Below are 26,022 nucleotides of genomic sequence, written 5' to 3' on the forward strand. Positions count from 1 at the left end.
TATTTCCTATTTTTTTTTTTTTTGAGTCAGTCTTAGATCATATGTTTCTGGGAATTTATCCATTTCTTCCCATTTGTTGGCACATAATTATAGTTTTTTATGATCCCCTGTATTTCTGTGGCATAAGTTGTAACTTCTCTTTCATTTCTGATTTTATTTGGGCCTCTTTTTTTTTTTTTCTTCATAGCTAAAGGTTTATCAATTTTGTTTATGTTTGCAAAGAACCACTCTTAGTTTCATTATTTCTATTGTTTTCGTAGTCTCTATTTCATTTATTTTTGCTCTGATCTTTAATAATTTCCTTTCTTCTATTAACTCTGGTCTTTATTCTTTTTTTCTATTCTTTCAGGTGTAAGGTTAGATTGTTTATTAAGATTTTTCTTGTTTCATGAGGTAAGCCTGTATCACTATTTACCTCTCTTTTAAAACTGCATTTTCTGCATCCAATAGATTTTGGGCTGTTTATTTCCATTTTCATTTGTCTCAAGGATTTTTCTTTTCTTCTTTGATTTCTTCATTGACTTACTGGTTGATAATAATGTTCGGATTCCACATGTTTGTGTTTTGTCCACTTTTCTTTTTGTAATTGATTTCTAGTTTCATGCCATTGTGGTCAGAAAAGATACTTGATATGATTTTAGTCTTCTTTAATTTACTGAGACTTGTTTTGTGGTCCAACATGTGATCCATCCTGAAAAATGTTCTGTGTGCACTTAAAAAGAATGTGTATTCTTCTGCTTTTGGATGGAGTGTTGTGTATATATTAAGTCCATTTGGTCTACTGTGTTGTTCAAGGCCAATGTTTCCTTACTGATTTTCTCCCTAGATGATCATTCCATTGTTGTAAGTGGAGTGTTAAAGTCCTCTACTATTATTATATTACCATGAATTTCTCCCTTGTCTAGTAACATTTGCTTTATGTATTTAGGTGCTCCTATCTTGGGTACATAGATATTTAAAGTGTCATATCCTCTTGTTGGATTGAAGCCCTGTTCTGTCTCTTGTTACAGCCTTTCTTTTAAAGTCTATTTTGTCTGATAAAGTATTTCTACCACAGCTGTCTTTTTGTTTCTATTTGCAAGGAATAGATTTTTCTGTCCCTTCACTTTCAGTTTGTTTGTGTCTTTAGATCTGAAGTGAATCTATCATAGGCAGCATATATAGAACCTAGCTTGTGTTTGGTTTTTTTATCTGTTTAGCCCCACCTATCTTTTGATTTAATCTATTTACATTTAAGGTAACCCTTGATAGATATGTACTTCTTGCCATTTTATGATTGTTTTCTTTTTCAACCATTTTATGGTTGTTTTTGTAGTTTTTTTCCTGTTTCTTTCTCTCTTACTCTCTTCTCATGTGATTTAGTGACATTCCTTAGTGTTATGTTTGTATTTCTTTCTCTTTAATTTTTGTGTATCTGTGTGTCTGTTATAGGTATTTGTGGTTACCACAAAGTTCATATATAATATCCCATATATAGCAGTCTATTTTAAGTTGATAGTTGTTTAGGTTCCAGCATGTTCTAAAAGCACTACATTTTTACTCTTCCCCTATTTTTTTTGTTTTTGATGTCATATTTTACGTGTCATTATTTTGTGTATCCTTTGACTGATGATTGTAGGTCTAGATGATTTTACTATTGTCTTTTAACCTTCATACTACCTGTTTAGATGATTGAAACAATACCTTTACTATGTATTTACCTCTACCACTGAGATTTTTTTCTTTTATTATTTTTTTGTTTTTTAGTTATGGCCTTTTCTTTTATGTTTAAAGAAGTTCTTTTCACATTTCTTGGAAGGCCAGTTTATTGTTAATGAACTCCTTTCACTTTTGCTTGTCTGGGAAACTCCTTATGCTTCCTTCATTTCTGAGTGATAATCTTGCCAGCTAGAGTATTCTTGGTTGTAATTGTTTTTCCTTTCAGCACATTGAATATATTGTGCCACTATTTCTGGCCTGTAAATTTTCTGCTGAAAAATCAGCTGATAGTCATATTGGGGTTCACTTATACATAAATAATTGCTTTCTCTTGCTGCTTTAAGAATCTCTCTTTAACTGTGGACACTTGGATTATAATGTGTCTTGGTGTAGGTCTCTTTAGATTCATCTTTTTGGGGACTCTCTGTGATTCCTGGACTTGGATGTCTGTTTCCTTCACTAGGTTAGGGGTATTTTTAGCCATTATTTCTTCAAATAGGTTTTCTGTACCTTTTTCTATCTTTTCTCCTTTTGGGACCACTATAATATGAATGTTAGTATGCTTGAGGTCCTAGAGGTCCCTTAAACTTATCTTTTATTTATTTTTATTTTATTTTATTATCCTTATTTTTTATTTATTTTTAAAGATTGATTTTAGAGAGAGAGAGAGAGAGAGCAGGAGCAGGGGAAGAGGCAGAGGGACAGGGAGAGAGAAATCCTCAAGCAGACTCCAAACTGAGCACAGAGCCTGATGTGGGGCTCAATCTCACAACCCTGAGATCATGACCTGAGCCGAAACCAAGAGTCAGGTGCTTATCCAAGTGGGCCACCCAGGTGCCCCAGTGATCCTCATTTTTAAATTCCTTTTTCTTTTTGATGTTCAGTTTGGATGATTTCCACTACCCTGTCTTCCAAATCACTGATCCGTTCTTCTGCATCATCTAGTGTTCTTTTGATTTTCTGTAGTACAGTTTTCATTTCAGTTATTGTAGGCTTCAGTTCTGATTGGTTCTTTTTAATATTTTCTATCCTTGTTGAAGTTCTCAGGATATTTATTCGTTCTTCTCCTGAGTTCAGTAGACATCTTTATGACCATTACTTTGAACTGTTTATCTGGTAAGTCACTTACCTTCATTTCATTTAGTTCTTTTTGGGGGGTTTCGTCTTGTTCTTTCTGTCATATTTTTTGCCATATTGTTCTGTCTCCTCATTATGCCTCTTTGTGTTTCTTTCTATGTATTAAGTAGATTAGCTAATTCTCCTGGTCTTGAAGGAGGAGCTTTATGCAGAAGGTGTGCTGTGGGGCCCAGTATCATAAACTCCCCTGGTCACCTGCCAGGTGCCCCAGGGGTGTCTTCTGTGTGGGCCATATGCACCCTCCTGTTATGGCTGGAGGTGGTTGTTATTGGGTTTTTTCATGCACAACTGCTTGTGTGGGGGGCTGTCCCTTGGCACAGCTGTCTGCTAGGCCCTGCTACAACTGCTATGGGCATTCTGGTGAATGGGGCTTGACCCTGACCTGTGTGGCTGAGGGACCGGGCTGTGACTGCTTCAGGGGTGCTAGTTTACAGTGTTGGCTCTGGCATGACTAGTTGCAAGGCCCAAGGTGGGCCAGGCTTTTGGTGTGGCTGACTGTGACTGAGAGTGGAGTTTCCATTTCTGCTACTCTCTGGCTCTCCTGGATATGGGTGCTCATCTTCCTGGTGCAGGTTCTCTGGGCTTTGGAGCCCAGTGTGGGTCTCAGACCCCTTATTCTTCAGGGAAGGCTTCTACACCTGTGGGTCGCATTGGGGTATTGGTCCTGACCAGACCACCTCTCTACCTGTCTGAACTGTTTCCATGTGACTTTTTATTTATATCTTTAGTTGTGTAAGATCTCTTCTATTAATCATCACTTCATTGTCTGAGATAGTTCTATATGTAATTGTAGATTTTGGTGTGTCGGTAGGAGAACAGAAGCTCAAGATCTTCCTACTCTGCCGTCTTGATCCCCTCTCTAAACATTATGCTTATGGATAAAATTTTGAAAGCTTCCCCCTGGAATCAAGAATGAGAATGATAGCTGATAACATCACCTTTATTTAACATTTTACTAAAAGTCCTATGCAATGCAATAAGATAAGAAAGGGATAGAAAAGTATAATGATTATAAAAGCATATGTTGATGCTGTCAATATTTGTCTATGATATGATAGTACATCTAGAAAATCCAAAAAAAAAAAAAAACTATAGGATAACTAATAGAATTTAAAAAACAGCTCCTGGGTGGCTCAGTAGGTTAAATGTCTGACTCTTGATTTTGGCTCAGGTCATGATCTCAGTCAGGGTCATGAGATGGAGCCCTGGGTAGGGCTCCACGCTGAGCTTCCCCTCCCCTCATGCTGGCACACACTCTTTCTCTCTCTCTCTCTCAAAAAAAGTGACTATAATAAGTCTATATAAAAGTTAATTAAATTTCTATATAGTAGCCACAATCAATTAGAAAATTACATATAAACCTTACCCATTTAAATAGCATTAAAACCATGAGAAACAACTAGTGATGAAAGATGTGCAAGCCCTCTACTCAGACAACTATAAAATGTTACTAATAGAAATTTAAGATGAACTAAAATAGTCAGTGTTCCTAAAAAGATGCATTATTGTAAAGATAGTAAATCTCCCCCCATTGACTTAGAGATTTAATTCAATCCCATAAAAATTCCAGCAGGTATTTTTGTGCAAATTGGCATTCACTCAAAAAATGTAATATAGGGGGCACCTGGGTGGCTCAGTTGGTTAAGCGACTGCCTTCGGCTCAGGTCATGATCCTGGAGTCCCAGGATCGAGTCCCGCATCGGGCTCCCTGCTCAGCAGGGAGTCTGCTTCTCCCTCTGACCCTCTCATGTGCTCTCTCTCTCTCTCTCAAATAAATAAATAAAATCTTTAAAAAAAAATGTAATATAGAAATGCAAAGGGCTAAGAATAGCCAAGGCAGTCTTGAAGAGGAAGAAAAAAACCCTAGAGAGCTGCATTATCAGTTCTCAAGACTAATTAAAAGAGTGTGGTGTTAATACATGACAGAGAGACCGGTAGGACAAACTGGTCTGGAGACAAACCCATATATGCCATTGCCTGATTTATACCAAAGATGGCAATTCAAGGCAGTGGGGAAAGGATGATCTTCTAACTAAAGCATGCTATACAATTGTACCACCACATGGGAAAAAGGACTTTGTAACTTAGAACATTCACAAAACACAACTGCAGGTGGATTGTAAATCATAACAAGCCAGAGGTGAGCACTCAGGATCAGTTACAGGAGACGAGTAGGTATGGATGAAAGGAAGCCCATCGGTAAAGTATTAAAAAGTGAAAGAATGGCATGATAGAGGACAGCACGTAAGATCTACATTTTACAGGATTTTGAATTGTGAAGGAAATTGTAGTGCAGGAATTGGGAACTAAGCATATTTAAAGTAGCATGGGAGGAGCCAAGAAAGAGATAGACGTTGAAATTAAATAAACAGGGATGTGTTTGATGAAGTAAAGCTAAAGGTCTCTGAGGAAACAGAACTGCAGAAAGGGGAATGAAAAGAAATTTTTGGTCCTGAATTAGTCTCATATAAGAAAAGAGCAGCATTCACTATTAATTATGTGTAAATGATATCTTTTATAGTATGTAACATTATTAATTTTTTTAGGTGGTTTGAGCCTTTTGTCATGCAGTGGCTGGATGAAAATGAAGATGTATCAATGGAGTTCCTTCATGGAGCACTAGGAAGAGACAAAAAAGATGGAGTGAGTTTAAATTACTTTAAGACTGCTTATTGGCAAGATTCATTCACACTACTCACTTTTAAGATAATGGGAATAGTTAGGCTCATTGTTATTAATTAAGGTTTATTTTAATCCTCTAATGACCAAAATAAATGTAAAGCACAACTTTGAAGGGCTGATAGGAACCTTAGGGAATTGTTTAAATTAAAAAAAAAAAAAAAGTCACCCTTTTGCTCCAAGATTCCTTTACCTCTTGAATTGGTCAGAGTCTACAAGTTCAGTAGGGTTATACAAAACTTCCTTGTCCTGTAACCTTCCCAGGATTTCAAGATTGGGAGCAGACACCCTCAAGATCTCTCTGGAACAACTTAAAAGTGTTGAGCTACAATATCTTTCTAAACCATCCTCATATCTATGGGGAATGAGAAATAAAAGGAACCAGTCCATCAATGTAGCAATGGAAATGCCAATTTATAGTAGCCTGCCCGCCTGATATGAGTTCTAATACATTTTCCAGAAAAGGACATGAATGATTTTGAAACGGGTAAACATTTTATTAAATGGGAAAAGAAGGCATGTGAAATGAAGGCACATGATATAGGAGATCGAGTTATTTATGTGGAATGACTCTCCTCTCTCCACACTCCCTCTAACGTGCTTATTGGGTTGGTTTCGCCTTCTCTCCCTTCAGTTCCAGAAGACATCTGATCATGCCCTCTTCTCTTGTTCCGTGGTTGATGTCTTCGCTCAGCTTAATCAGAGTTTTGAGATTATTAAGAAACTGGAATGCCCTAATCCTGAAGCATTATCTCACTTAATGAGAAGATTTGCGAAGGTAGGTTAGAAGGAATGAGTGCTTTCTTTTCTGGGATTGTGGCATGTTATTATTTTCTTGCACAGAACCTGACGGATGTTGCTGTTTGTCTTCTCTGACACCAGTACCCCAATTTCATTTCTGATTCTTGTACCAATAGATTTGGTTTCCAGGTTTGTCATCTGACTTTCTTTCTGTCCTTCTTGTTTCTTAAAATGGATTTATCATTCTTTACAAATCTATTTGTCATCCATATTAGTGACTCAGTCATTGGTAGCTGAAGAGACTTGCTAAGAGTGGCAAAATTATTTATTTCATATATTGCGCTTTTTAGCTGAAAGTAAGCCTTGGCAATTCATATTTAAATTGTGAGTATTCTTAACACACAGTGTACTACAACGAAAGTATATTAGACTTGAAGTCATGAAAACAGAGTTCTGATTTCAAATCAGCCAATAACTACAGTATGAGTCTGAACAGTTCATTTTTTTTTTTTTTTAAGATTTTATTTGTTATTTATTTGTCAGAGAGAGAGAGCACACAAGCACAAGCAGGGGGAGTGGCAAGCAGAGGGAGAAGCAGGCTTCCCACTGAGCAGGGAGCCAATGTGGGACTCGGACCATGACCTGAGCCAAAGGCAGATGTCCACCCAACTGAGCCACCCAGGCATCCCCAGTTCATTTTGTTTTTATAAAATGTAGTTTAGTTGACAGACTGTGATTAACTGGATTACATAAGATTAGGATCTCTTCCTCCTCTAAGAGTTTAAGAAGGCTTGCAAAGTACTTACTAGTTTACCAAAAGTTTCAAGAGAAACAGAAGAAATAAAAGATGTAGCCCCTGCCCTCCAGATCTTAAAAAAAGTTCCCCATAATAATCAAGGCCATGTGACATGAACTAGTGTATTAATTTTCTAGGGCTGCCATGGTTAAATATCACAGGATGGTGGCTTAAAAAGTAGAAAAATATTTTTTTGCAGTTCTGGAGGCTAGAGGTCTGAGATCCAGGTATCAGCAGATTTGGTTTCTCCTCAGGCTTCTCTCCTTGGCTTAGGGATAGCAGCCTTATTACTGGATTTTCACATAGTTCTTCCTCTGTACATGTACATGTTCCCTTGGTGTTGCTCTGCATGCCCAAATTGGCTTTTCTTATAAAGACAGTAGTTAGTTTCCTCAGGTAGGCACTTCAAGGGGATCTGAGATCATTCCAGGGAGGAAGTCCTGAACTGTTAGAAGCTGTTACGGTTTTGCTCAAGTCTTTTTAATTTTTTCTAAAGATTTATTTATTTATTTGAGAGAGAGAGAACACAAGCAGGGGAGAGGGAGAGAGAGAAGCAGACCCCCTGCTGAGCAGGGAGCCTGATGTGGGGTTCAGTCCCAGGACCCTGGGATCATGACCTGAGCCAAAGGCAGAGGCTTAACCAACTGAGCCACCCCAGTTTTGTTCAAGTCTTGATAGGTCAAGGTTGAGGCCTGGTTGAGAAGAGGCCTGGGAGTAGCCTGGCCAGAGTTTGGTCAAGGAGAGAGTCTTTGTCACCTTCCACCTTTCTGTGACTCGGGTTCTCTCCTGAGAGATTCCAAAGAAGAGAGAGCATAGGATTAGTAGAGAGCTGATGGAATTATAGTTGGACAGTTAGGTCCTCCTTGTAAGGAGTCTTGAAGAACAGGCAAAGTGGCCAAACATCTTTAGTAGAAAATGAGGAGCCATAATTTAAAAAAATCAAAAGGCTGAAAAAGAAAATGAGGAGCCAATGAAGGCTTTTAGGTACATAAACCATCAGCCTAAACCGTATTACGTTATTTGTTTACCATCAAGTAACCATCAAGTATTGTTAACCTTTGAACTCTAGTCTTTATATGTTAATTAGGAAGATAAAAGTAACCTCCCACTTTTAAAGATAATAGCTAAAATCATTTATTTTGATCATCTCCAGAGGGGACTTTCTTGGTAGCATCTGATTTCAACTTCCCCAGTGTGGTGAAACCTGCAAGTAAGCTCTGCAGGAGGAGAATTCTAAAAAAAAATTTGAAAGTTAAGTCTTTTCTTGACAAGCAGCTGCATTTTGGGTGACTGCCAAGAGAAGAATGAAATGGGATCATTAGGGATACTGTTGAAAAAAGTGTGTCACATGCTATTCTTGGAACTCTGTGGGACTAGTAGAAGCGGGGTCCTATGGAGAATTTAATAATCTCAGAGTTAATATATTTAGTAACATACTATTATAATGGTGCACGATATTAGAAAGGTAACTAGAATTCACCCTCAGAGTAGTCAGGGAGCAGGTTATGTAAGGTGGAGGCATGGAAGCACAGAGAGAGCAGGAGGAAAGGGGCACCAGGGCTCAAGACAAAGCTGGGCTCCAGACCACCCTCCCCTCCTTGGTACTTTTGACCTTTCTGCATCTGTGAAGCTGCACCCAGCCACGTTCAGACTGCAAGTGGGCTGGAGAAAAGTGTAATATGTTAGAATCTGCGCAGGAAAATGCATTCTTTGAAGCGAGGAGAGAAGAATTAGGCTCCATGTGCCACTGAGGAAATGTGAGCTTTTATTGGCACAATATAATTTTTTTAAATACCTAAAATATTCTTAATCCATGTAAATTCAAAACTACCCAATTATTATTGCAAGGAAATAATGTAAGAAAAAACCTCATTTTCTGGGAAAGCAGAAATTGGTAATTTTCATTGAAAGATAATTCTATTTTGTTGGAATGATTTTAAGAAATCAAATAGGACTTTGTGGTTGATATAATTAGCTATTTCACAGTAACGTCAGACTGTTAGAATTTGTTTTGTTTCATCAGATGGGACTATTGGTCTTGAAAACTGTATCCTTCTTGGAATAGGGATCCTTGTATCAGAATATTGAAATCATATTCTCTTCCTGGGACTTATATTGATTTAAACCATCTCTCAGAGAAAAGACATAATTAATGATATCTGAAAACATTTGGGAAGATTTGGCATTGTAAAGTGGGACTTGAAGGGATGATTTGTTCTTACTAAGGCATATATAAGACTCAGTATACTAAACAAATGTTTCACATTTCATAGCTGTGATGAGAGGTGAAGTATACACATAGGTCGTGGATAGTTCTATGGCTTTACTGCTGCTCTTGACAAGAATGGATAGTTTAATGAAAGAAGAGCAATATGAAGTAACGGTATCTTCATTATTAAAAACAAACCAACAAGTATTAATTGAGTCCTGGCCACAAATCTGGCTGTTTTTTTTATTGAGTGTCCAGGGACTGGAGATACAATGGTGAATGAGACACTCGTATTTCTTGTTCTTTGGGAACATAATCCTAATTTTCAAAAGTACTGACGATAATTATTTGAACATTGCTATGTGCTAATCACTTCACATATACTGTCTTACTTATTCTTCGCTATAACCCCATGACATAGGTACTGTGATTTCTCCTAATTATTCAAATGACGAAACATGCTTAGAAAGTTTAGATAACTCAAACAAGGCACCCAACTAGAAATGGCATGGGTGAAATGCTTTTAAGCCATACTACCTTCACAGTCTGGTGTCATCACAAACCAATTGGTAAGTCAGAGAGCAGAACCTCAACATTTATTTTTACCCTCTGGGCCAAACGTAGGCAGCTCGGGGGGATTCTTTCTTATGCTGCATGTGTTAAAATGCAGTGCTAGAAAGCACTGAAGTGACTTTCTAATGTCACTTAACAGATACTACTCTTCTTGTCTTCCATGCATTGCTCTAATACTAAATGTCCCATGAATAGAGTGGGGCTAAAAAGATGGATTTTGAACCAGGGTTCTTATCTTACTGATTGCAAGAGTCATATCCTAGACGGACCTACTGGTGGTGTTGACAAGATTCTAATTCTAATAGCACAGCATTAGCTCAGGAGATCATACTGAGTAACTGATAGCTGTCCCACTCAGTAATACTAGTAGCCACAGTCTAATGAGAGCAGATTGAGGATGGGAGATATTTTTGTCATCCTGCTTGATCTTTTAAATGCAGAGAATCTCTGGCTTCACCACCATAATCCTATTTGAATTTCATTGTATTTAATCTGGAGCTCTTTGAACGGCAGTTTCTTTGCTGCATCCATAAAAGAATCATCTATACTTCATGACTCTCTCTTCATATAAACTATACTTTATTATAGAACATGATGCAAACAGCTTCTGTTACACTCTTGCCTCTCTCTCTGTGCTGTCCCCATTTCTGAAGCCCAAGAGTCCCACAGAGAGAAATCATTAGCTAAATCCACACACTCAAAAGTTCTGTCTTCCAGGCTTTGCTAGGTACCCCTTCCATCAACAGATTCTCTCTGAAGAGTTAACCTCCACCCTGCTATGCATTCATTAGGGCTGTGGTTTTCAAACTTTAACTTGCATCAGATTTACTTTGGAGGCTTCTTAACACACACCAGAATTGCTGACTCAGTAGACCCATGTAGGACCAGAGAACTTGAACTTCCACAAGTTCCTGGGTGATGCTTATGAGGCAGCAGGAGATGTGTCTTAGGTCGGTATGTCTCAAGTAACTGTTTATTGGTATTAAAGAAATAATGTCTGATATGGTTTTACTTTGTTGAATAAATCAGAGTGAAATTGAAGCTGCCCCTAAAATGTACATGAGCACTGTCATTCAAGCATACTTTGTACATTAGTAAAGAAATGGATGTTCTCATAGCCAGTGTATCCACAACTCTTATGGGCACAAGGCCTTAAACCAGATCCTACATGGCTGAGCTCTTGGCCTTACCCACAGCTCATCCCGACTTCCTAACCATCGGCATTTGTAGGTTAGTGGTTGTGAGATGCTAGTATCAGTTAGTTGTCCCCAAGCGGGAATTCAGCAGACTAGGGTTTTCTTGTAGAGTCAAGTGTTGGTCTGTGGGGGGGATACCTTGAGAATAATCAGAAATGAATGTCTGGATTCTCCTCTCGAAACTTTCTCTGGAGCAAGTTAGAATCTCTGAGTGACAACAGGCTCCTCAAGTCAGACTTTTCTTTGTTTTTGTTTTTACCACATAGTGAAAGGATTCTTAAGAGTTTATACTGTCATTAGAACCTGTAAGTTGAAAGCCGTGCTCATATGTACAAGTGAATTAGTACTTTTCAGGTAAGTCCCACAGTAATTTTCAGCATTATATCTGAAGCCAAAGTTGAACAGCTGCATTTGGACGATACTTCAGTGTGATCAGCCATCTGTTTTCCTAGATTTATTGGTCTTCTGCTTGATAAGATTTTATATTTTCCAAGGCCAACTTTCTATCTAAACTGATGCATATAACCACGATACTTTGCACTTCCATAAAATATCAATTTTCTTTCTGCATTTTATCCCTACTTCTAGGTTTTCACTGTGATCTTAAATGGCTATAAAACAAGTTCATAGTTACATTTGGTGAATTCAGGTTTGTTGATTAAGAGGTTAAGCTAAAGGAGAGATGTTTAGAATGTCTCCTGAATTGATTTGAGACACAAAGAAAATTCAGATGAATATGTTATACAAAAAAGGAAATAGAAGGTTTTTTGTCTTTGCTTTTCTGTGAAAAAGAGATAATCTTTACCTACAATTATTGTTGCTTTCTCTCTTCTAAGAAAATCATGTTCACATTTGGCTTGTGATAATTCAAGCTATGTAAGTAAAACTAGTAGGATACAAATACATCAATATATTTTTAAGTAATTGAAATAAAATTTAACTAACAAATGTGTTTGTTTTTCCTTATTTTGCATAATTAGTGGAACAGAGGGCATCCTTCAGGTCAGAAATAGTTATTAAATGGAGAAGGAAAATGTGGAATTAGGATGAAGCAGACAGAACAAAGGCAAAAATTAGACTGTGTTTTTAGAAAATAATGCACCAATAACTAATTTAGTAAATTAAAGGTAAATGTATTAGTGCAATACAACAAAAGTCTTCAGAGGTGGTCTTTGATATTAGTAAGGCTCCTTATCATAGAAAATTACTGAAAATATTCATTACTAAGGGACATGTACAGGAATGCTCTGACACCACTTATAATTGTATAAGGTATTTAGGAACATTGTAGAAGGTTGAGAAAATGACCACCACAGAGAATTTGGGCATGGTATATGTATGTGTGGTAAGGATGAGAGGGGTGTAGGAACTGGAAACCAAGAGGAAGGAGTCAAAGAAAAGTTTGATTGTTCGGGGAGGCGGTGGGCGGCGGGGAGAGCATTAGGGTCATTAGGTAGTAAGTATCCAAGCATAGAGGAGGTTGCTACAAAATCATGTATCTTCTGAGTATTTAGTAAAGTTAGAAATAAAGAATTTTATGATGGAGCAGATTATGTTAAAATGGAATGAATTAATGAATTCATGTGAAATATCTTTCACATGTACTCAGAAATATTACAAATTGTCATCTAAGCAGAATAGTTTGAGATCCTTCTTTTGGCAAGGGTATAGATTTAATCACTGCATCTGGCCCTCTCTTAGCTGAAAAAGACATGAAAAGTTTGCCTGATTAGCATTAAGCTGGCTAATATGTGTATAACTGGATACATTTAATTGGATACATTTCGTGCTTTTCCCCTAGACTATCAATAAAGTACTGCTTCAGTATGCTGCAATTGTATCAAGTGACTTCAGTTCATATTGCGATAAGGAAAATGTGGTAAGTAAAACTGTTTCTGCTTTCAAGTATTCCTCAATTGAGATCCATTTTTTTTTTAAACGAATGAGAAAGCAAGAGAATTTTTTTTCTTTCTGTTTTCAAGGGTAATAGGGAATAGGGATCTCAAGAAATTGTTTGCATACTTCTCTAGGAATCCTGATCTGGCTACAGTACAGAATTCAGAGGAAGGTTGAGAGCATCTCAGTGCCAGCCAACTTGTGGTTTTCCATGACGATAAGGAACAAGACTCACATAAACAATTGAAAACCCACATAATCATAAAACATTGAAGCTGAGAACTAGGAATTAAAAACTTGTTTATGTTGATACCTATAGCATAGTTTGGACACCAGTAGCAAAGTGAGTACAATTTATCTTTCAGTTTTCAAATTGAGAAAGATAGTTAGTGTAAGAAATGATGCTGGTTTCTGCTCTAAATCATTAACTTAGCTTTTTATTTTTTGGATAATTAAGAAAATCTTTATAAAATTCAAACCAGCATTGCAACTTAATAAAAGGCACAAAGAGAAGCAAGATAAACTAAAGTGATTTGGAGTATAGTTAGTCGTAGTCTATGGTGGAAGATGAAATCTTTCCTATTCGCCAAATGTCATTTTAGGAGAAATACGTTGGGAATTTTTTTTAAACACTGAAAAATATATTACAAAAGTTAGTACTAGATTTTTAAAGAGGAAAATCAGTTTTTTCCTTCTCAACAAATTAGTTCCCACTATCAGGCAAAAGAGAATTCTCGCTGAAACCTCATTGACCTCTTGCTGAAAGCTCATTAATATAAGTCAGTCTTAATGGTTCTTGAGGGTCCCAGAAGATACTTCTTTCCCTTAAATTAATATGCTGCCCAGAAATTTTATTAAAATTCCCAGATATCTCAGCAGTGATTTCTAACTGCCATTGATTATACTCTAATAGGCAAGATAGAATATTTATTTACTCAAAGCATATATTTACAATTAAATTTATAATACATGTGAAAAGTAATATGTTGAAAATCAAAACAGTGACAGATAATTTCAGGAAAAATTCTGATATATCAGGATAGCCAACTTGAAAATTTTAAAAAGGTACCTTTGAATTACCAGGGATAGTTCTTGTCATTCAGAAAAGAAAATCAACCTTAAAGACCCCCGCAGACTTTTTGCTATATTATGAGTTAACATTCTATAGTTTATTTTTTAAAACATTGGAGAAACAAATCATAAATCAATGTTTATTATATTATTATTTGTATTTTTCCATATATTTTACACTTTTAAAATCAAGTATTTATAAAGAAAGAAAACACCCTTGCAAATATTACAGCACAGGAACTTTTCCTCAATGCTTTTCTTTCCTAGTTCCTGATATCTTAATGATATCATTCAAATGCCAAGCCTCATTTCAGCTTTTCCACGAAAGAATAACAATTAACTGCTTAGGTTTATGCTTTCAGCTGAGATAAATTGAAGAAATTCTTTTGTACATTCGCGTGTGTACATATAACTATTTCTCTCAGTATCGAGAATATTAAGTTTGTTTTTCTCAGCATATTTATGGCCATATACCTATTATATCTGCAGATTGATCTATAAACTTTTAAAGAGAGAGATATCCTTTAAGAGATGAGCATAACATTTGCTTTCCCACGGGTCAGAATTAAAGATGACAGTTAAAATGTCTGTGACAGAATAATTTTTTTTCTAGCTGTGATGTTTTACATTGAAAATGGATCACAAGTTTTTTAATCCATTTTCTCATACTCCAAAATATAGCAATGAAACACAAATAAATCAGAATTACCCAATTTTGAATATTTTAAAAAATCTTTTTCAACTCAGAAACACACTTTGGTCATATAGAAATGGCCCTAGTCCCAACAGAACTTTCATATTCATTGTAGTTTAGGTTCCTAACTTTGTTCCAGATTTAGATCAGATGAAATGCATTATATTTTTAGGGGAAAAGCCAAATTACATATAAATAAAAAGATGATAACTTCAACATAGATTATTTTATCTAAACTCATCAACAAATGATACTTCTGAATTAGGTTAATGTTCTCTTTACTGTGTGTGTTTTCTGTTTTGTTTTCAGTAACTAAAAAAAAAAAAAAGCTGTTTTCAGATTAGGTTTAAGGTAGATTTGTGTAATTCAGTCCTCAGTAATGATTTGATAAATTCATTCAATAAAATTGATATTTCAACATTTCGAAGTCAGAGAAAGCTTAATGAAAGAGAAGAGTCTCATATTTTATTTTTCTCTCTCTCTGGATAACTGCATCTTTTTTTTTTTTTTTTTTTATGTAGCCTTACCTGGGGTCAATAGCAATCCATGCCAAGTGAGCCTATAGTTCATTTTGTTTCTTGGTGGTTCTTTTCCATTGGAAATGGTCATATAAAAAATGCTTGGAGGTTGGTTTTTGTTTATACAGCTGGTACTAAAGTACTGTTATATGTGCCAAAAAAGATAAGCTTAATATCTAATAATCATAGAAGAGTCTACCTAGCTAACTTAGACCCTTGGGGAGCAGAGTGATACAACCTTTTACCCATGTATTCTTCCTGCTTCTCATTAAGAGTCATGGTCGGTCTTTGACCTTCATTTTCTCTCTGGTAAGATTGTCAAATTCAAGCCAAATCTTTCCCCTCTGCAATGAAAAAAGAAAGAAAGAGATAAAGAGAAAGAAAAAAGAAAATCCCAATGACCCTACCCCCTAGTGAGGGTTCACTTTGCCTTTGGGTCAAGATGCTGAATCCCTGAAAGTTTTGACCACACATACTGTGGAAAGGATAAGTCCAGATCAAGTGGCTCTCAGTCACAGCTGGGGATCAGAATCATTGGTGGAATATTGTGGTTCAGCTTGCTGAACAAAATCTATGGCATATAAATCTCAGATATCGGTGTTAGAGAAATGAAATATTTATGTGACCGGAATCAAAGGAAGGGAATCAAAGTTTAAAATTGTTTTCATAAATCGAAGTTAGGATGTGGTCACTTTAAGAATCAAGTTGAAAGTTTTTCAAAGGTCAGTAATGTGGTTGAAACAATAATAAAATCTTTCCACTGATGAGTGCTAACACCCTCTCTGATGTCCTGTGAGTCCTTTCTATGCCTAATTCATTATTGGCTCATTTCCCAGAAACTTGGAAGATATATCCATTTTCTTTTCTTTCACTGTTTTCCTCCCCCAAATCAACTGGCTTTTTGGATCAGAATGCAAGAAATATTAAATTATTCTATAACTATTCTCAATTCTATTTTCCAGTTATAAACTAATTCCTATTATTCTAAGTCCACATGTAGTCCTGTCACAAGGCTTTCCAGCTTTGTGTTATTCTATTTCTGCCTCCTTGGAAACACTGAGTCAAAAAACATTTTTAAGCATGTATTCTATGGAAGGCTCTGTGCAGGACTCCAGGAGTAAGAAAAAGCAGAAGACATAGCAGCATGTACGGTGTATTTAAGGTCAGTGGGTGAGACAGTGAATAGCAATATAAATGTAAAGTTAAATAAAACAAATGTCAAGTGAGTGACAAGGATATAGTCTGGGAAAGAGAAAGCTCAAACCTGGAATGATGGTTATGATTCAAATAGGCAACGAGGTTCACGTGACAAGGCCACATGCCAAGCCAAGTCAGAGTTTAGAAAGCACAGGTGTTTTGGGAGGAATAAGCTGCTTAAAGGGGGATGTTACTCATAGTGCAGTAGACAGAGATGGGAAGGAAAAACTAGTTTGGAGCCAGATAACTAAGGGCCTTGAATACCAATGTGCGGACTTTATCTATAGCCAAAGAGAATCTATTAAAGGTGTCTTTTTTTTTTTTCTTTTCTTTTTTCCCCCTTGGATTTTTAAAATTCAGATGGTGTTTGGTTTTTTAAATGGTGGAATAATGGAAAAGTTAAACTGTTAACTTTTTCTTTCTTTTTTTTTTTTTCTTAAAGATTTTATTTATTTATTTGAGAGAGCGAGAATGAGAGAGAGTACATGAGAGGGGGGAGGGTCAGAGAGAGAAGCAGGCTCCTCGCCGAGCAGGGAGCCCGATGCGGGACCCGATCCCGGGACTCCAGGATCATGACCTGAGCCGAAGGCAGTCGCTTAACCAACTGAGCCACCCAGGCGCCCCACTGTTAACTTTTTCTTAAAGTAAATCTTTAAAAACAGAATTTGGCTCAATGTTAATAATAAAAGAAATATTAGTAGTAAGTCCCCAGTGGTTTATTGTCTGGGTATGTTATTGAATTGCATTCTCCAAAGTGGTAATATTTCCTCCTTCCATTCCTAACTTTTAAAAAGTATAATGAAAATAGCAGAATTATTCTATCTGCCAAATATAATAGGACTTCAGTGATAGTTGTATACTTATCACATTTAAGGTTAAACTCATTCAATAATTTATCGTATGAAGGATTCTCACACCACCTTTTCTTTTTGTTTTTTGCTTTATTCGTAGCCCTGTATATTGATGAACAATATTCAGCAACTGCGGGTCCAGCTGGAAAAAATGTTTGAATCCATGGGAGGGAAAGAGGTGGGTATATTTTTATGCCTGCATTTGCCAAATATCTACTTAGAGATCATTAGCAGCATATCTCTTTGCTATGCAAAGTGTCAGTCAAGTTTTTTACATGGGTTAACTAAAGAACAGGAAATGATAATAATTTAAAATTCCATTAATAACTAAAGTGATCATTAACCACAACAGAAAAGTGTGAATGGGAGGAGGGAGGTGGTCAGTAGCCTTTTGTAGTGTGTATATAGAGATATAGTCATATATACACAAATATATACATATATGCTAATGATCTGTTACGTTCTACAAACTCCAGATTTTTTTTTCCACCATATTGTGCAATGTCAACTTGATATCAAAGTTTTTGTTCTGAAATGTGCTTTGTGGTGCTAGCAATTTTTGGTGTATCGGTGGTTTATTGTTCACATCTAAAAATCTCTGTCACAATGTGTTGCGTGCTGTGTCTGTAATGTGTCGTGTCTTTGTCCAACATCTTTGACTTGCAATTCCCCGAGCAGAAGAAGGAAGGAGAAAGATTCTTTTATGAGGTTTGTGATAGTAAGCATCTTATCCTTTACCTGGCTGTTTCCCCCAAACCTAAAGACCATTGAACTTCTTACTTATTCTCATTTGCTTGTTTGGATCAGGCAGACAGTGAAATATTAGCTGTGCACATGCCTCCTGCTATTGCCAAAGTCTTTCACGAACCACCAAGAGTGTCCAGGGGCTTGGGGACTGGAGTTGGTGCCGAGAGGGAAAGTCATGGGGCTGGCATTCTCCCAGCCCCACCCTTCCCTAAAACAACCCCAAGGGCAGCTAGAATGTAGAAATATTTATGTTTAAGATTTCAGTTACAGTGTTCCTTATTGTGGTAAGTGTACGAGATGTACGTGAAGCGAGGTTGGATTTCAACGCAAAGATCTCTCTTATTTCTAAATGTACAAGGCTGAAAATGCTTCTTTTAAGACTGGGCTTCTTCACATGTGGTGTTGCTGTTAACCCCAAGGAGACATTTATACATTTCCCTCTCCTAAGAGAGCCTCAGTCCTTTGAAACTGAACTTGCTACTTAGTATCTTACAAACAAGAAGCACTAGGAGATGTGTGTGAAGGTACAAAACTTCAAAAATGAACTTTGATGAGCTCTGCTTCTGCTGCAGTATCTGTCTTTGTTGTATACAATAAGGCTGCATTCCCTATGGTGTGTTAGTGGTTTTTGCAATGTGAGGGCATGAGTCTCATTTTTGAATTTTTTGCTAAATTAGGGGAGCACAAACAATTGGGGATCATAGCTGGAGAGTCCCTTTTTAATTTTAGAGATGTTTCATATTCAGACTTTAAGTCCACTTACAGTTTGAAGAGCCGTGAAGAGATCACTGATTTCTTATGGGAAATTCTGTCTCCTTTGACTGAATTCTAAAGATTACAAATCATGGAAAGATAGAGTTATATTTAAAATGCCACATTTCCAGAAATTTCTCCTAATGCTACTTCTATTTCCTCACTATTCCATGGGTTGGACTCAAATGTGAGTAATATCCTGCTGAGCTGAATATTAACAAGACAAATCAGACCTGTCCTTAAAGGAAGGTATGCGGGCCAAGCCACTCACTAACCAAAAATGTTGTGGGGCAGCTTGTTCACCAAACAAGAATGGATTCTTTATCTCACATAAAATTGCTGATTTGCAATGTGTGGGTTTCGCATTATAAATTTGGCTACAAATGTATAGCTAAATCATAGAACTCTTCTTACTGGAGAAAGTAATGAAGAAAGAAATACTGGTGTTGGTGCCTTCTACCCTCATGACTCTTGCAAGGTCAGTTGCTAAATTCCTCATACATAATTTAAAGGGAGAATGCAATTCAATGACTGAAATGAATGTCCAGTTTCTAACAGTGTAATTTGTTAGGGGGACAGCATGGACCCTAACTCCTTTCTTTTCCTGCATTTAAATCTGATACACCCCTTCCCTCCCTCTCTTGATCATCTTTTGATGTTCTGTCTCCTTTCTACGCACAGTTTCTTTGATCTTATTACTTTCAACTTTCACCTCATCCTCTGTTACCAGAAAAAGCTTTCGGCAGGCCCAGTCAGGACTGGCATGGGGACCGATGAACTATCAGGAGAAAGCAAGGCCTAAACTCAAGTCTGGGTGTCACATTGAGCCTCCAAAGAGAAAGAACCATGATTAACACAGACTTATGGCAGAGTTGCTAGTTGCTACCCTCGACCTCCTCTGGGCACCAGAATCTCAAAATAATAGGCTGAACTCCTTCCAGTCCAGTTACCCGTATTTGGCAGTATCTACATGGGTTCCTTAACTTGGGGCTTTTATAAAGACGGAAAAGGATTTTATTGAGAATGACAGAATTTACCCTTTGACATGAGAAGTTTATCCAGCGCTTAACGCAGGCGTGCTCGGTGGCCTTGAGAGGGAACTCAGTGTGTCCTGATGCCAGTTCTTCTCTCACTGTGCAACTCGTTATAAAACCTTGACTGGTATTGTTGCGGGAAGCTTCCCTGTCTAGTTCTTCTCCTTTAAGGAGTTTCTTAGACTTTGTCCCCATCACCTGTTCTAGGATGTGCACTTCTTGCTACAGAAATCTAATTAGCAAATGATTAATTGCTTGTGTACTTGCTCAAAATAGTTTTGGATGCCATGTGTTTATTAGTTGGCTCCTAACAGCAGCATGGCTTGCCTCTCCTACCGTCTGCCAAGTGGCTGACCACTTGCAGGCCCGGTTGCATGATGCTGTAGCTCTCTGCCGCTTGAACCGACCGCTGTTGGGGCAGCCCTTCTCTCCTGATAGGATCAGCCTCTTTTCCTTCTGGAAACAGAAATAATGTTGAAAACCTTTTTTTTTTTTTTTTAGGTGGGGAAAAAAAAAACACACTCTTTCTGGAGTCCAAGTTGGCCTAACACTCTGATAGTCTAGGGCTGATGCTGTTTTTTGTCAGTGGCTCCATAAGCAGTCCTAACCAGACACTGTTACTACCTGCATGCACAATATCCTGGAGACCATGTGGGCACATTTTTCCTTTTTTATCTAGTGCCCTATTTAGAAAGAAAAGAGAAAAGCAAACCACTAAATTTCTTCTCCTATATCGTGACTTTCCCACACGCTTCCTTGTGTAAAAATGAAGAGCATGTGTTTGACATAACAACTCTGATTACTGTGAAGAATGTAGAAAATATAATAACTCACATGAGCCAGGAAACAACATAACCTTCGAAATGAGGCCCAGAGTCTGTTTTTTTTTTTTAAATATATATATATATAAAGCATCTCACATGATTTTTCACGTGCATATTGTTTTGGGACACACTACGCTAAACGAGATAAAGTAGCCAACCCACGGTATGGACTGACTTGTTCTAGAAGTTAAATTATGTGCACCACAATCGCCCTACTGCATTATCGGTCCCTTTATGACACAGTAATGGCAAAATGATTGTCAGGATGCCAGGTAATCATTTTCATGATTGGTGAATGATCATTTTATCATTCTCAGATAGCTCAAATACCTCAAAAGTAAGACAGATATACTTTGGTTTACATTATTTTAATAGCTTATTAAACTCAGTATAACTTAGTATAATTCAGTGCAGAGCAATTGCAAATAAATATACACCCTGTATTCATTTTTTCATAAAAATAAATTGCTACAGCCTATGAAAAGGACTCCATTGCATTTCCTTGATCTGCAATCTAATTTGTATAAGTACATGAAAAAGAAAATCAGATAATCCAAAATTTAATTTCATTTCAGGAAGTCATAAGATATTGGTTATGAAGCTCTGTAGAACTTGTAGTAATTGATTTAGAAGAATTATGACCATGCTGTGTAAGCAGAAGAGGCATTACTCCTTCACAATATTGCATTGGTACAATCGTCCTGAATGGTAGAATCCATAATTATCCATAACCCTGCTAACTTCCTGACAGTACTTCAAATGCTAGAAGTTAGCCATCATTAAGACATTTAGGGGAAATAGGGGCATTCGTTTGCTTAGCTAAATTCTCTTATTCTGCTGGCCACAAAGCAAACACATTAGATACAGTGGTAATATTATTTTCATTGCTGTGTCTTAAAAATAATTGAATCTCTTGACACATTTCACTGTGGTAAACTTTCCTGAACAGGGCCATGGAATGTGGAGCATAACCCTACCTATCCTAAACATGTGTATATTTTCATGAGCAATTTATTCTTTTGTTTCAGAAAAGCATTGTCTATATCCTGTTTCATTTTTTTAATGTTGAATTCGAAAAGGTAGAAACTGCATCTGACCCAAAAGTGTATGCATGTAGCTGATTGAAATTCATTGTAAAACCTATTACCTGTAAGGACTTAGTCTTCAGCTAAGCAAATCCCCACCGGAGAGGACAGAAATTAACCCCTATCATATTTTTCTTAGCATTATCCTTTTAACTTTATACTTGCTGGCAACAGGGGATTGAAGAGCACTGCTTTCAAGGAAATAATACTTTATGCTGGTGGTTCTTGAACTTCAGTATGCATCAGAACTGCCTGGGTAGCTAATTAAAACACACATTGCTGAATTCCATCCCTAGACTTTTTGATTCTGTAGGTTGGGTGGGGCCTGATGATTTGCATTACTAACAAATTCCCAGCTGATGTGATCTACTACTCAGGGGACCACATTTTGAGAATTACCGTTCTTTGCTTTTAGAACAGCAACCAGGTAATTAGGAAATGGCTCCAAATGCCCCATTGTCTTTATCTGTGCAACACATTTGACTGATGTACTTAATGTTTTGAATCTTGAGGACAGAAAGGATTCCATGTGTTTGAATGGACCTTGAGACAGCATGCAGTCCTGCAAGCAAATGTACTGGGTTTTTTAAAGATTTTATTTATTTATTTGACAGAGAGAGACACAGCGAGAGAGCGAACACAAGCAGGGGGAGTGGGAGAGGGAGAAGAAGGCTTCCCACTGAGCAGGGAACCCGATGCGGGGCTCGATCCCAGAACCCTGGGATCATGACCTGAGCTGAAGGCAGACGCTTAACGACTGAGCCACCCAGCGCCCCAAGCAAATGTACTATTGTATTAAGGAATGCAGTAATCCATAAACGTAGGTGACCAATTTGTAGTGATAAACGAACACTCAGAATTTTCTTTAACATTTTAGACTTTATGCTTACATTTTATATATAATCTTATCAAAAGGTGGTGATGTTGTATGGAGGGTAAGCGTTATGTTCAAATTTCTGATCTGTCTCACCTTTTCTCTTTAATGTAAATAGAGCTATAACTCACTAGTTAATACATTAGTGAGAATCAATCTACTGTTTTCATATCTTTCCCAACAATTACAAAGCAAATTATAAAGTATGTATCAAATGTCTTAGATAATAAAATAGACAATGTAAACTAGTCATAGCTTCCTTTTAGTTCTAAAATTGTTTCCTAAAGCAATTTGCAAAGTTTTTTTTTCTATTTAATAGAAGGATCTGTTGTTGCCAGTTATATTTACTGAATCTGTAGGGCAGCGGGAGTTGGGATAGGAAGTTTATTAATGGAGTCAGAACAATTAAAGTAATAAGGTTTGGGAGTGGAGCCCCCCGCCCCCACCAGCTCAGTACTTTCTAAATTTGAAAATATCTTTTAAATGAAAGTTGTAATTGTTATATCTCACCCTGCAACAATTTGAAAAATAAACTGAAACCTCTAGCCTCTTAATGTGTAAATAGAGCTCAAAGGTGGGATGTCCTCTGGCTGAATTCAGTAAAAGCAAGCAGCTATTTTTAGTTTTATGGCAGCAGGTAACAAGGAGAACTGTTTCAGGCAGTGGCCTTTCATTTTGGCAGCATGCGGCTCTTGCGGGGTTTCTTTCTCCTCAGAGCCATCTCTACAATTAGAGTTAACAAATAGGACTTAATAGAAAATTAAAAGAATAATGAGGGCCAGAAGGGCAAATCGCATCAAGGTGACTTAATAGATATGATTAAGAATTTAGCGCCACTACCAAGGAAGTTCAGCTAAGTGCTACGCTTTATGAAATTAAGGAAAGATGCTACCTAGGAGGTTGAGAAGTTTCTGGTGACCCAGGTCAGGATGAAATACAGACTGAAGCAGGTGCTGCTGGTCAACCTCATTCCCCAGAGCATTCCCGGGAGATCACAGGGTCACTCTTGTGCCATCAAGTCTCTTTTTAAACTCACCTGTCTCTGAACCTTAAGAAAACTTTCAAGAGAATGCAAGCTGTAGCCAGGAGGGAGGGGAAAAAAATAGAATGTCACTGACATTTTCTATAATAGACCAATTTTATTGTCTTGTGATCCTCTTCTATGGTGTATGGCTGCCTTCACAAACCATAAATCAATGCAGACGAAGCTAACTTACGTCTCTAACCCAGCCAGTCCCCGTCTTCTCTTCTTGTACTTGATTGAGGGGGCTTCTGGCACCTCATGCAAATGGCTCCCTGAGGGAATTCTGTCCCCATTGATTAATGTTCAACAGGTACTCAGTCCCTCAGATTGAACAGACGATATTCACACCACCTAACAGTGGATGTGTTCAGTAATGGGAACAGCAGAATGGGGAAGAGAGAGTGAGACAGGGTATAAAGGCAGCTTTTACAGAATAAATCCTGAACATAAATTCTGTGTCTTGTTTCTTCTACTCCTGACTGAATCCTACTCTGTCCAGTTTCATGGTTAGTCAGCCAATAGATGGAGCTAATAAGCCCAAAGTTCCTTCTCAGTCAAGTTATTGTACTTGTTTGTTTTATTTTTTCACTGAGGGTTTTCAGAGGAGAATGTCTTTTAAAAGAATAGAGTTTCTTCAACTGCTGCTTCTCAATCCTCCTGTGTCCCCCACATATGTCAGGGAGCATGGCACATTGTCTAGGCCTCAGTTTTCCCACTTGTGAAAAAGGGGGAGTGGTACTGTATGATTTCTGAAATTCATTCTAATTCTAAAATTCTGTGGTTATAAGGACAACAACCTTGTTAGCAATCCGTAGAGTAGAGGTATAGTCTATGTGTTGTAGTTGAGAAAGAAAAAAAAACGGTTTCAACTAAGAGAAAAGAATGTCATGTCACTCATAAGGTTTGAAGGTATCATTTTTTTCAAAGTACAGAGAAAAATGAAAGGCATTTTTCCTTTTCAGTTGTCTAAGCTGAAGAACCTAACGTACCGTATCTCAAGGGCATTTCGTTGATTTGAAGCACAATGACAGTTGGATTTACTGCATATTCTCTTTAATTAGGATGAGAGACAGCTACTAGAGTTCAACTTTTGAAACCAGAAGTTAGGAGCATTAATTTATATAACTGATACTCCATCATAACAGTTCATGCAAACCTGATGGCATACAGAAAATGTCATAGTCTGTCTCTTAAAATGGTCTTGTAAGTTCTTGGGGAGGGTCTCTCCCAAGAGGAATAAGAAAGGAAACAAAAGACAGGGTAGCATTGGTGGAGTGAGGACACATTTTTTTTTTTTTTAATTTTTTGTTTTTAAATTTCAGACAACATACTATAGTACCCATGCTGAATGCCATACCTCTGCAAGGTGATTTAGGGCATTTCAAGGAGAGCAATTTCCTGCTGGATTCACTAGGGAACGTTCAGTGATTTCTCAGATATATATTTTAAGTTGAGCTGGCCATTTTAGGCTGGATAAATTCTGGTCAAACAGAAGGGCTGGAGAGAAGTAATAATTAAAAAAAAAAAAACATAGCCCAGATAAGATTATAATAAATTGCTTGAAGCACGTCCCTTGTTGAAAACCAACTGGTGGGGTAGCAGGTTTAGCCTTGATTAAAACAACTCTAGGAATAGTTAGGAAGATGGAATAAAAAAGGAAACAACACAACTTTGTGATGATTGCATTATAATCTAGATGAGAAAAATTCTGCATCAGAAGTTGAAGAGGATAGGACAGATGGAGAAAATATCTCAGAGATATTATTGTATTTGGTATCCAAGTGAATGTGGAAGGTAGAAGGCAAAGAGGAGTCAAAGATGATTTTCACATTTCTTCCTTAAACAACTGTATGCTATCAATCAAGTCAGAGACATAAGTTAAGGATGGGCAGGTAATAAGTTCACTTTTTGATATGTTGACATTTAGGTCATCCAAGTAGAAAAGGTCAATAGGCACGTGAGAATATAGACACGGTGCTCAGACATCCTGTTAAAGCTGTAGATATAGGGCGCCTGGGTGGCTCAGTTGGTTAAGCGACTGCCTTCGGCTCAGGTCGTGATCCTGGAGTCCCGGGATCGAGTCCCGCATCGGGCTCCCTGCTCGGCGGGGAGTCTGCTTCTCCCTCTGACCCTCCCCCCTCTCATGCTCTCTGTCTCTCATTCTCTCTGTCTCAAATAAATAAATAAAATCTTTAAAAAAAAAAAAGCTGTAGATATAGATCCAGGGGTTTGTTAGCATAGGGGTGGGAGTTAAAGACATAGGCATGGATGTGATTGCTCAAGAAGAGAGAATAGAGTGAAAAAAAAAGACGAGGAAGGGAAAAAAATATTGATGTCTCAGGATTATATAGAGGAAGGGAAGTCAGAGATAGACAAATGATAGGCAGAAAAATAGGAGAGCTAGGAGAAGGTAGTTTCCAGAGAA

The 26,022-nt window shown here is 37.4% G+C and overlaps 1 protein-coding gene across 2 annotated transcripts in view; it reads left to right on the forward strand.

Moving 5' to 3' along the window:
* The window catches only part of UNC13C (unc-13 homolog C), a 547,141-nt gene that overhangs the window by 423,666 nt on the left and 97,453 nt on the right, over positions 1-26,022 (forward strand). For both annotated transcript variants that reach the window (XM_044917815.1, XM_021693930.1), the window contains 4 exons: positions 5,382-5,478; positions 6,149-6,292; positions 12,831-12,908; positions 17,357-17,434. In XM_044917815.1, coding sequence (XP_044773750.1) covers positions 5,382-5,478; positions 6,149-6,292; positions 12,831-12,908; positions 17,357-17,434 — 397 coding nt within the window. The remainder of the gene's footprint in view (positions 1-5,381; positions 5,479-6,148; positions 6,293-12,830; positions 12,909-17,356; positions 17,435-26,022) is intronic.

Source organism: Neomonachus schauinslandi, chromosome 9 (assembly GCF_002201575.2).
Source record: "Neomonachus schauinslandi chromosome 9, ASM220157v2, whole genome shotgun sequence".
Taxonomy (NCBI): domain Eukaryota; kingdom Metazoa; phylum Chordata; class Mammalia; order Carnivora; family Phocidae; genus Neomonachus; species Neomonachus schauinslandi.